This window comes from Ceratosolen solmsi, unplaced genomic scaffold (genome assembly GCF_000503995.2).
Source record: "Ceratosolen solmsi marchali unplaced genomic scaffold, CerSol_1.0 scaffold63, whole genome shotgun sequence".
NCBI lineage: Eukaryota > Metazoa > Arthropoda > Insecta > Hymenoptera > Agaonidae > Ceratosolen > Ceratosolen solmsi.
This window is the reverse complement of record NW_011948437.1, coordinates 391,944-405,339: the sequence shown is the minus strand read 5'-3', so window position 1 is coordinate 405,339 and position 13,396 is coordinate 391,944. Positions and strand designations below refer to the sequence as shown.

Below are 13,396 nucleotides of genomic sequence, written 5' to 3'. Positions count from 1 at the left end.
CACATTAATTATGTTAAATTCTTTTACAATGGCTTTAGAGTATTATTGGTATGTGAGTTGTAGCGTAAGTAACTTTAATACGTAATTATTATTCGTCCTGTTAATGATTGCGTTATTAAATTGAATGAAATATAAGTAAAATTATCGATAGCGAATTAAGAGTAGTAATCGATATTTTTGTATTGCTATTAAAATGTATTTATAATTGCACAAGGATAATTATTGCACGTTGAAAAGTTTTCTTTTAATTGTAATTGTACAGTGCATCTTTAAAAATTCTTAAAGCTTTTATAGATTGGCTGCTCGATTAGAGCATTAGAAGATGATTACAAGATGGCGGCTTATTGATAATTTCATAAATTAATCGCACTCGACTACGCATTTCCAATATCTCATAAATTATATTGGTAAATTAGAGTATGTGTATAATATTTTTTATTAAATGCGGGATTATTGATGAGTTTTTTTTTACCTTTTACATTACTACTAGTATCTACAATGCCATTATCTCCGGATCCTTTTCTATTTGAATAACTATGATGGTATTCTTGCTCGCTAGTTTTGGAATTTGAGCTGAATGAGTTATTATTAAGCGAACTCTGCAATACTGAATTACCAAAGTTCATGGGACTATGGCTCGGTGATCGATACGCATCTTTCGACTCTTCGTGAAAATTGGAACTAGGCCAGGTAGGCGATCTGGAATGCAATTGGGTGTAAGAGCCAGAGAAGTTGTCCTTGTTTCGTTCATTCATCACCGATGGACTATGCGAGTTTCTTCCCGATAAGACCTGATAATTGCTCGCGGTTCGCGGCATTTGCTGCTGATTCGATGTATTAAGCTTATCAAAAGTCCTGAAGGTGCTTGTGTAAGAGGATGGTGACGAGGGCTTGAAGATGGGCGACGAGGCCAACTTGGGTGATAGGTCGTGGGTCGTGTTCAGCCCGTTCATCCTCCGCTCAAGAGATGAGATATTCGAGCGCTCCAAGCTGTTAGTCTGCGAAGACTCTCTCGAACGCCTCGAGCCTCTCTGGGTCCCAACGCGCAATGAGAAAGGCGAGCCGCGGACATCCGAGCCGTTAAAATACACGTAGACGCGGTACTTGCCGTGGTCACGTGGTACAAAAGATGCGCGGTACTTCATGTGGCCCGACTCTTGAAGTATGTGAGATATCGATTGCTTGTCATGGACAATATCGATGGCGATGTCACCGAGGCCTCCGGTGCTGCTGGCATCGACGATGAATGAGAATGGCCGGCCCGGGAGAGCGCCTTCCAGGTCTAGCAACTGCACACCATTGGGATCGAAAACGAAGCACGTAAAGGGACCACCTTGAATGTGATTTCCCTTGTGGGTGATGGCTATGCTCCACTCCCCGGTCTCATCCGGTTGGAACGTCGCTACGTGCACCCCTTCGTTCTCATGCACTGGACAGCTGAGTGCTCGGCCCGTTGGTGACCAAGCAGTTACATTAATACCATCCTGACTAGTTCCTACAGACCAATAAACACGGCTCTTTATGCTTTATTTTTTTATTTTTATCGAAGCCTAAGGAATATGCAAGCTCAGTGTTGTCTTTCTTTGTTATAAAAAATTTAAAAAAAAAAAAAAAAAATAAAAAAAAAAATAAAAAAAATTTTAAAAAAAAATTAAAAAAAAAAAATCGCTTGAAAAGTAGTGAACGAATGAAAAATCACTTTAAGCATTTAAAGGCTATTATTGATAATAATAATTTCTAGCATTGCAATATTTAACTTTGTACAGGACAAGTACTTACCATAACTATTGACTAGAACCTCGACAATAGATCCGATCGCGCAAGGATCCATGCCAGGCGATTTGATTTTGGTTAGCGGAGGATGTACTCGAAAATAATACGGGCATCCATTTAGGAGCTCACCATCGTTATACACCATTAACTTTAAAAGAAAATTAATAATACAAACTATTATTACGAGTGATAAAGTTATATTTGCTGGCCGAAGATCTCGAATTTTAACGAACATCATTATCAATTCGCTATGATATTTAAACTTTAAAGTAATAATCAATGCAATATGAATAGGCATTAATTAATCAGTATTAATGCAATTTACAATTATAATTGTTATCACAGTTATTTTTATATTTATAATTATTTTCTGGATAAAGAAATTGTACATGAACGGATTAAATAGAAAATAGAAGCAATTCTACTGGAAATTGCATTTTTCGTGAAGTTATAGTATATTTTATATATTAACGATTTTATTATAAAAATCTAATATACTATAAAACTTAATGTGAAAGCAATTTATATTACGTTAAATGGTATTGTAATAGAGTACCTTGTGCATTCCAACTTCAGTAGGGACGAAAGTTCCTTTTCCAAATAGGCCATTCCACGTTAGTCTACACTCTGTACGGCCACTCGAGCTAATTACTTCGCCACGTATTTCTCTAGTGTTTACCTCTTTGGAAAGTAATTCCAATTTGAAGTGGGCCTATACAACAGCATTTAAGACAATAAAAATACACTTTTATATATTAGGAACGAAATACGAGATAACGAAATAATAAATTTTAATAAAATTTTAAATGCTATATGCTAATTATTTTCTTTAGTTAATTATTAACGTTGCGTGGCGTGCAAAATTAACAGAGATAAAAAAAAAATAAAAAAAATAATAATAAACAAGAAAAACGAAAACAAAAACTTACCGGTTGATGAACTCTCGCTGAAGTACTGTCAATGTGAACGGACACCTGTTCACTCACTTGTGGTCGAGGCTTGACCCACTGGAAATAGGCAGCATAAGCCATAACACCCAGATGTTCTACATTTTGATCCGCCATGTCTTTTGCCTTAAGCAATGGCTCGACGCCCAATTTCTTACCTCCGTCAATTCCTTTATGAATAAATAAAAATTCAGAATTTTTCAGCAAATTATTTTCTATAATATCTTATTTTTACATTAACAATAATTTTATTATTGACAATTATCTATTTTACAGAGACAAAATATTGGAAGCTAATATCGCCATAAAATATTTAATTATATGATTATTTTAATAGTATAGCGGTAGGATATTTTTATGATTTAATTATTTTGTTCTATAGAATACGTAGACAATGTACTGGATAATTATCATTATCTAAGACTTCCATTCGCAATGACCACTTATGATTTCTTTAATATCAAACGGATACGGAAGAGCACTTTGCGTCACACGATGGGCGAAGTCGTAGTTATGGGTTTTGTAACAGACTTTTGTGAGAAGCAATTCGATAAGGAAGAAGAAAAAAAAAATTATAAAAGTCATATAACATCGATAAATAAAGAAATTTGTATCGTGGTTAATCTTAATATTTACAACAAAATAATTTCTGAATAATTAAATGATGTTAAACAAGAGGGTGTTCCATTGATTTATCTTTATATTGTATTTAAAAAAAAAAAAAACGATAACAATAAGAAAAGAGTATGACATATAAGTAACACGTTGGCACTGAGATATTGTTTGACGAGTCGCGGATAACAATTTAACTTCTTAAAGTAGTAAATGACCAATTTACATGAGTAATCGCGCGTACATATGTGGGCAAAGCAATGGAGCAACTCATAGCAGTGATAAGATGAATGATATCGAATGATCGAAGAACGATCGAGAATAGCAATGACCATAAGTATATTTGACACCGTGCGTGAAAAGTACGGAAATTGTAAAATGGAAGCTGTTCAAGTAACGTGCAATGCAAAAGAAAATGGAAATAATCTTGATTCTGCGAGTTTTAAAAATAATTGAGATATAATTGAGAAAAATACTAGCGAGTTCTTGCATTCCCAATTCAGTTCAATCTTGTAATAAATCAACCAATTGCATTTAACTATTTTAAAATATTGTAATGTTAATTTCTAGTTTAAAATTGATTTTTAAATAAATGAATTGACAAATTCTTATTCGTATTGATAAACATTATATAATCAGCTATATAATAACGAAGGATTATTTTTTTTACCTAAAGCAGTTATAATTTGTAATTATTTGTGTAATGCGTAATAGGTGATGAAGTTGTTTTTTTTTTTTTTTTTTACATGTAACTTCTAACCAAAATGAATTAGCAAAATACCTTACCTAGCTGTAAATTGTGCTCCCACGACGAAGAGCTTAAATCTAATTTGTCATGAGATGGAGCTGGGCCACCCAAATTCCTTACAAGACTGCACAGTGCTTTACCATCGTTCCAATCAGTCTATACGTTTTTAACAAATAACAAAAGTAGCTGAGATTATGCTAAATGAATTTTCTTTTTTTCAATCGTTGTTCAAGGCTTTGCCGAATGCTATTGAATAATTAAATATAAACTAACGATTTCTACATGAAATGAATACTCACTGTAAAATTTCTGACTGGACTGTGTGGAAGCTGAGAATTCACCCATCTAAGTGTCGAATGAAAACCTGGCGAGCCTTCCTTCATAAAATACGATAGATAAGTCATGCCAGATAATTCATCCAAATAGGCCGATGCAAGATACTCTGGCTGAAGGACCATTGGAATATCAAATTCTCGCTTTGATATTTCCATAGCTTTTCGGCAGTTGTAAACACTATTAAAATAATTGAACATACGATATTAGCATACTAATTAGAATATTAACGAATAAATATATTGTCTATAGTTTAAGTATTTATGTTTGTTTAAATTATATCAAAATTAGCTAAGTGGAAAGATAAATTATTTTATAAGAACTTAATTAAGAAGATTTAATTATCTAACGATTAGAAAATTTAGCGTTTATCATTACAAAATTATTTCTGATTTTGCATAAACAATACTATTATTTAATAACGTAGTGCTCTCTAAATGGTTAAAAAAAAAAAAAAAACTTTGTTAAAAATTTTAATATATAATTGATAAAAATATTATGACATACAATATGAATTGAAACTGAAATATTAAGTTACAAACAATTTTCTATTAACTTTTCTTTTCATTCACTCTTCTTGTAAAAACTAATTAAGTAGGCTTATTACAATCGTCTTTTATTTATAAAAGCTTTATACCGTTTTTATAAAATTTTGAAAATAATTTATGCCATGAATCTTTGGCTAAATAAGAGAATCGATTCCTAACTCATATCCGGACTGTCGACATGTCGACATCAACGACAAAGACAGTATTATTGCGCCACATGTGTATAGACATGGGCATGAAACCTCCGCCGTATACAACTTATTGTACGAGTGATTATTCGAAACTACCATTATACGCGAAACTCATATAGTATATAATAAACAAAAAACTATATTTTCATTGGGATTTTACAATTTTTCTTATTGCAAAAAATCTATAAAATATTTCATTTATGTAGTAAAGAATGTTGTACTTGTCAGTAGGATCGAGTTGACGCCAATGCGGGAAGAGTCCAGGTTTACAATAATTCAGGAGTGCGCTTAGATATACTCCGGAATTCCAATCGGTTGTAAAGTTATTTACTCTGCACTCTGGTAGGACAGCCTAAAAATAAATGATATTAAGTTAAAATTATAATATTATACGCCCGTCTATAGATAAATAAAAATAATATTTTAATTAACTAGAGATAAGTAATTGTAAAACAAGAAGGACATTAATTTCTTAAATGGCCTATCGAGAAAAATTGAAAGATTTATTTTATCAAATACATATGTTACAGCGAAAAATATATTACGAAAAAATGAATGTAAATAATTCATAATGCAATAATTGATCAATTCATAATAATAATAGCTTAAAGAAATGTGATTTTTTTTTTAAATCTAAATTTACGAACTTTTTATGGCGTTCATTGCAAATTATGCTAATGACGTATTACAATGAATATATTAAAGAATTCAAAAACGTGTGGAAAAAATTTGGATTTCAATTTGGAAATACGTGGGGAATTATTGTTCTACATTATAATAGATTCGGTTGTAAATATATGCATGTATAAAAAATCCTTATACATGAGTATTCGTTCACTAGAATCGTTAATTCACTTTCATTAAATTATTCAATAATAAAATCCACCAGACTTTATTGATCTTTTAATAATCGTATTTCTTCAATCTTTACATATTTTAGTAATTTAAAAAATCAAGTAAACGTAACGTTTTAATTTCGCGTCAATTTAATTTCTAAAATTAAATAAAATACAATATTACATAAAAATTTTATTTAATAAATTATCTAATCTATTTTTAAATTATTTCAGTAATTAAGCATTTAAATTAATAATATCAATTTCATTACAATTACTCTCGTTATTAAACAAACTTTAGATTTTGATTATAGGGAAACGTTTGCTTGCTATTTCCTCTACTTTAGTTTACTATTATTTTTTATATAGTGCTTTTAAGATGTAATAATAAAATAAAAATTTTTTAGCCTATCTTAAGAAAATATAATTTGTACAGTAGTAATTTTAACATTTAGATGTGAATTTGTTTTTGGTCGTGAAAACATAAATTGCCGATTTGACAAGACATTTTTTTTCCTCTTATACTTATAAATTCGTATTCGAATTACCAATTGATTAATGTTTCAAAATATTATGAGAATATAATTTTAATTCAACGTCCAATGGTTAAAATGTTTTAAATCTCAACATAAATATATAAAAATGAAGTCACATTTGAACTCGAATATGTATATAAGCAATATGTGTTTAAGAAATAAAGTAAAAAGCTTGAGTAATGTAATTTATTCCAAAGCATATTTTTGAAAATCTATTTAATATTTATACACTTTTCGAATTATAATTCGTATGTAAGAAAATTTCTAGATATTATATGAATCATTATTAGATAATTAATTATTTATATTGATATATCTGTTATTAAGTAGTTTATTATTATAATAAATGTATATTTTAATTTCAATACATTACAATTATACAAAAATAATTTGTCGAATAACTAAAGAATTTGTGTTTTAATCTTGAATAAAATAATAGCTATTTTAATATATGATTATACAAATATGTAACAAATTTTCGAATTAACTAATAAAATTGATGCACATTTCGCATTATTACTAAGGCGAGTATTAAAATAGTAAAAAATAATCTATGCTTTTAATGAAGTCGAGAGCATAGTGAAAATTCTTAAGAAAGAAACAATTAACATCTATATATATATATATATATATATATGTATATATAATAATAGGTTTCGTTAAATTTAATTCATACAATAGAAGAGCAAACAACAGTAAGAATAAAACTCGTAATTAGCAACGAATTACATTCTTATTTTGTTTAGTGTACTAACCTTGAGCCAGGAAAGCATGAGTTTCCTCGGTGGGAATTTGGATTTGCCTATTTGGTATCTGACAATGAGCGACCATATTAAACCAAGGATCAGCTTGAGGTTACCGTTAACGATGTCGACATTACCTTCAAATGTGAAAAGAATAGTTGCATTTAGTTATTTACTCAGTGTTTCTGAAAACCTAAATAAAAACCATTTTGTATTTATATTGATATTTATGTGATGCTTAAAAAAAGAATGAAACTTCAGCGGCTTTAGGCGTATGGTCTATCATTAAATACTCTACAAGTAGAATGCATTTTTAATTATCTATTTTCTTTTTAAGTTAAAATTACATTTTTAATTTTAAATGTTCACATGATCTATGTATTATTCTATGCAACTCGAGTTATTATAATATAATATTATGGCAAATGGAATTTATGAAATGATACTTATTAATAAAATGTTAACAAAATTTGTTAAAATTCATTTCACATGTTCATATGACATATGAAGGAAAATTAAGTTATTTTCGTAATGTATGTAAGATTTAAAAATTACAAGAATAGTTTTAATTATATAAGAATATTTAAAGTCATTACTCTGGCGCCTTGACCTCTTAACATACACATGTTCACAAAAGGTTGTATGTTTCTTGAAAGAAACGTTAAATATAATTGTGAATAATATATTAAAATAATATACATTAATATCAATATATCAAATTATATATAATTGTAAAAATGGAATTTTAAACATAATGAATAATTATATGTTTGAGTTGAATATTCATTTAAAAAACATGTGACTATGTGTTAAAGCGCATATTTATTTAGGCTTATTCGATACTTTGTCGTTGTTTGAAATAAAAATAATTACAAATAAAATCATAGAAAATACGCTGTATTATTTTATTTTAGAAATTTAGTCTGACAATTTTTTTCTTCGTTTCTTTCTTTATAATATTGCGTTTTTCTAGATTCATATTTATTACTGTGTCATTAATTTGTCTAAAAAATTTAACAATTGCAGAGTTCGTGTTAATGTTAATGTAACGTACATGACGAACAATATATTATTTTAGATAGAAATTATTATTTTTCCGTTATTATTATACTTATTGTAAGTATATAGTACAGAGTTTATGAGACAAGGAAGTAAGTTCCTTAATTTTTTCGCATTAGAAGTAAGATAAACTTTACATAAAGAAAAAACATTTGTTATTCGAGTTACACATACTCTTATAAAAGCATTCGGAATATTAGGAGAATTTGTTAAGAGCAAACCGTACAATAATTTTTTTTCTTCTACATTTTATGTCTTATATTACTCAAAGAATCTTTATTTTATAGAATAATTTAACGATTGTAATTAAATCAATATATTTGAGTTATGATTATAGGTCGTTAATGAACAATTGATTTAAATTTATAATAATTTTGTTAGGAATATGATGAATTTTAATAATTTGAATTTATTGGCTAAATAATGATTTTTGGAAATACGTGGAAATTCCCTTAGTGTAATTAAATCTACAATGCGATTATAAATATTTGCGTTATCAATATAAGATTTTTTAAAAGTTTTTATAAACATGGTAATTTTAACTTAATAAAAATCTTCCAAGTTTAAATTAAAAATTAAATTTAAAATTAGTTTTTGACTATTTTATATTACATATATATTTTGAATTATTTTATAATAGACGAACTTATGTAATATCATGATGATATGAAATTTACTATATTGAAATAAAATGACGCGAAAAATTGATTTTACCTAACTGATTTTCAATCGCAATCGCTCAAACTAATTATATGTTTTTGTAATGAAAAAGAAAGTTAACATTATTTGGAAATCCACAAATCATATTATTACTCACATTAGTTATTATTTATATCTAATGGCTACATTAGTTATTATTTATATCTAATGACTACATTAGTAAGCTCTTGCAAAATCAACATTTTCGAATAGTCAATTAGTAAAGAAATGACTTTGTTTATGGTGTACAAACTTCAAGCTTTAAAAACTATGTTTTACACTATATCAGTGTTTATGGAACTGTAAAATTTTATATTTTAAATGCTTAAATTGTATTTGTTGTTGGAAATGTTAAGCAAACTGTATAACAATATAAATTTTAAAACCACATTTTTTGTAACAGTAAAATTATATATTTATATTTATAACAGTACAATTATAACAGTAAAATTAAATAAATATAAATTCGACGTTAAAAAGTATAACAGATTAATAGAATTCTGTGTTAAATTGAAAAGATGTTGATACACTTTGTAATTAGTTGAATCAGATAAAAAATAATTAATAGCATTGTATTCGTGTGTAAACATTCATGGTTGAAGTATATTAATGCGAATTAAAAAAAGGCCGTTCCCATCTGTTGAAGAAAATCAAAGTCTATATTAGTAGATGAATACGTTTTTAGGAGAGATCTCTAATTAATGAATTTGCAAAATATAATTTTAAATACTAAACTACCGTTAAATAGATATATTACAAATGGATTTAATAAATCTATTGAATAAAATTGATAAATACGCGTTAGAGAATATTTGTTTTAAAAGAAATGAACTCTTTATTATTGAATATACGATAACAAAAATAACTGTGCATACTAATAAATTAATAAAACGTGGTAATTCGCATACAATTAACTGTGAATATATACGTACTTGAACACAATAGATCACTGTATTATAACAATAATAGAAAACATAAGAAAAATCGTTTGATAAAAGAATAGAGACATATTATAGCATTTAATAAGTTTTTTAAAGCATATATTAATTGATAAGAGAGATTAAAACATTTTATGGTTTAATAAAAAATTTGTATATGGTAGCACGTTCAAAAAAATCTAATGATAATTTAAATCACTATATATATATATATATATAGATTTAATATATAAAAAATTAAAGATTAATTTGCTTCGTTCGTTATAATAATTATTTATAATTTATGTTTGGTAAAATACAAAAATTGTAATAAAATATTACATTTTAATAAAACCAAAAATAAAAGAAAGTTGAAATTGTATTTTAACGAATGAACGCTATATAAACAGTTCGGATAAACTAATAATGAAATAGTTTTAAATAACACAATAAAGACAATGTGTGTTTCTTCTTGATTAACAAATTTCTTAATCACAATTGTTAGTTTAATAGACGAGTTAAGACGTATAAAGAAAAGAAAAAACATATTTGTATAACTAGAAAGAACATAATCTCAAGAAAGTAAAAGAAAGGTATTACAAAGTATTTCGCAAAATAATATTATGTGGATATAATTGATAAGAAAAATTTGTATAATTATGGTAGAAAACGAAAAATGAAAAGGATTATTAAGTGGGTAGACGCTTAAAGCAAATATGCATAAATCATTAAAAAAATGTAAGTGTGCACATGAAAAGTATTTTTTGTTGGATTGACTTAAATAAATTAACACTAGTCTTTGACGTTTCGTATATAATTATCTATTCAATTTTCTACTTTTTCATTTATATTTAGTAAATATTAATATCTGAAATGCAAATGAATAAAACTTTCATTAAAAAAAAAAAAAAAAAAAAAAAAATTAAATTAAATTATTAATAGTTATGACATTTAGAAGAAATTTACAAATTTTATATCAATAAAATATAGACATTTATATATACTTTTATAATTTAATTTACCACGTACTTCAACATTATTATTCTATTTGCAAAATCTGTTTTTAACTAAATAATAATTTTTAATCAACATAATAAAAACTATAATTTTATAGTAATTTTGTCGTTAAATCTTTAAAGTGTCATCGTTAGTGTTCTCAATCATAATGTTAAACATTTTATATGTCTTTTTTAGAGGTAAAATTCGATAATATTTTATGATGCCTTATACGATAAAATTTTAAAATGTCTTTTTTAAGAAAGCATTTTACTACCATAATTAATAGCCATTTTACTATGTACGATAAATTCTATCTTTAAATTCACATCGTCGACATGTAATTTTGATGATTTGCAATGAAAATATTTCGTGAAAAATGTAGCAAAAAATGTAGACAATGGTACATGAAGATTTTGTAAAAGTATATATAGACACAAACGACCATGACAATGATAATAAAAATTAAATTCTCAAAGAGAAGTTAAAGGACGAGAAAAAAAAACCAAAAACAAAGTAACTATACAATCCAGAGTACACGAAAAGTATCGTGGGACTAAATAGTTTTGTACCGGGCAATAAAAGGTGGAAAGGCGGTGAAAGTGATCCTAAGTTCAGAGGTAAAAGTGAAACTTAAGTGAAAAATGACGTGCCGATGTTATTTTCCGACAAAGTTCAGAGGTGGAAGTAGGAGATGGTCGTGGTCGTTTTTAAAATTGTCCTTTATAATTGTCGCTTACTATCTAATATATAAATTATCTAACGAAGGGAGAACGCTTCCTTTCCCTTACTAACGCAAATTAATAAGTCGATAACTACCCATTACCCAATAGGCGTTTGTTTTTTATTTTCATCGCATGTATATTGTATGGTGACGTGAGTACGTGAGCCGAGTGTCAGTAGTCGCTGACAATTGACAAAGAATTGCCGGAAGGAAGCAGGAGACAGAAGACTTAGAATGGCTCTAACTAAAATTCCTCGCAGACGACGGGAACAATAATGAGCAAACGAGGCGTCTTTGCGACACGCTTGCAAGCGCATGAATAATTGTGTATTCGTGCGCGCGCTCGCGCGCGCCTACGCGCGGGCAGGTAGGTGGGCGAATTTGGGTGTGTGTGTGAGAGTGCGCGGGCGCGCGCGAGCGCGCGTGTATATGTGCAAGGTAGCAAGGAGGATAGTAGAATCGTAAATCGGCGGCTCCAACTCACCGATGTTGACGAGTTTCACGCCGTCAGCCTCCACGGCCTTGAGCGCCGTCGAGACATTCTCAAGATAGTGATGCTGATTAACGGGTCGGGGATTCCACTTGGCGAGGCGTTTGCCGGTCAGGATCTCGACGAGGGCGCATAGCCGCGTTCCATCCCGGAAGTCATCGGCGAGGTCAATGACGGGTCCGCAATCGCGGCCGCGCTCCGATTGCTTCAGGTGCTCGTTCACCCAGTTACGGAAGGTGTTAGCCTGGATATCCACCCAGAGATCCTCGTGGCCCTTAATAGGCATGCCCTTGGCAGCTGTACCCTCTGCAGATCGCGCTACCAGGCCCACGAGCTCCGCCGGCTCCAGCTGCTCCTTACCCTGGCCCTTCTCCTGCATTTTGCTAGCGCACCATATAAGACGAGCGACGGTAGCAGTAACACCAGCCAAAGTTGATCGCCTCCACCTCCGCGCGCATTCCCCAAAATCCCCTCCCCCCGGTGGCGCGCACCTGCCGCAGGTCGCTCGAGACGCAACAAGTGTCTAGCGCCTGCGCGCTACGACGACTGCGTGGCGCGGCTCCAACGGCACTCCGATATCACCGAGACATCGCGCGCCTCTGCGCGACTCCTCGCTACTGCGTCGGGACCGTCGCCGGTGAACGTCTGGAGCCTCGAGGTGCGCCGAGGTGCGCCCACTAGCGCCGCGACGCCCCCGCGCCCTTTCCTTTACCAACAACAACAGCGGCTCTCCGCAGTATTCAATTCATCTACGCTCTCATCCATTCTCCTTCTCATTCTCATTTGTCTCCGCCTTATCTTCTCCCTTTACCTTTCTCACTCTCTCTCTCACTCTCTCTCACTCTCTCTCTCTCTCTCTCTCTCTCTCTCTCTCTCTCTCTCCGAATGTCTCCGAACGCTACGCACGAATTTTCAACGTCGAGTCCAGTTCCATTATTACCTACGTCCCAACAAATCCGTGTATGTGCGCACACTCGCCCGCCCCCCCCCTCCCCCTCCCGTCAACTCACCCACACCTAGGCTATCCAACGATATTTTGACTTTGACTTGCGATTAGCGCTTATAACCTAACGTTCTGTCATTAGCGCAACATTCATTATTACTCGACTAGAATATTATATGAGGCTGTGAGGCTACATACGTAATACCGTTTCTTTTATTCGATCGGTTTCCTATATTTAACCACTACCGATTCCCATCCAACATTGCCGATTAACGATTAGTTATTATCGAGAATTTGTTTT

The 13,396-nt window shown here is 30.6% G+C and overlaps 1 protein-coding gene across 1 annotated transcript in view; it reads right to left on the bottom strand.

The window, feature by feature from the left end:
• Positions 1-12,611, bottom strand: part of jbug (filamin-type immunoglobulin domains fbug) — a 46,158-nt gene extending 33,547 nt beyond the window's left edge. Inside the window, exons 1-9 of the mRNA XM_011503288.1 lie at positions 12,147-12,611; positions 7,280-7,404; positions 5,374-5,504; positions 4,380-4,593; positions 4,119-4,236; positions 2,703-2,890; positions 2,330-2,485; positions 1,780-1,921; positions 473-1,495 (exon numbers count right to left, since the gene is read on the bottom strand). Of these exons, the coding sequence (XP_011501590.1) occupies positions 473-1,495; positions 1,780-1,921; positions 2,330-2,485; positions 2,703-2,890; positions 4,119-4,236; positions 4,380-4,593; positions 5,374-5,504; positions 7,280-7,404; positions 12,147-12,531 (2,482 nt within the window). The 5' untranslated portion in view covers positions 12,532-12,611. The remainder of the gene's footprint in view (positions 1-472; positions 1,496-1,779; positions 1,922-2,329; positions 2,486-2,702; positions 2,891-4,118; positions 4,237-4,379; positions 4,594-5,373; positions 5,505-7,279; positions 7,405-12,146) is intronic.
• Between the last annotated feature and the right edge of the window lie 785 nt (positions 12,612-13,396).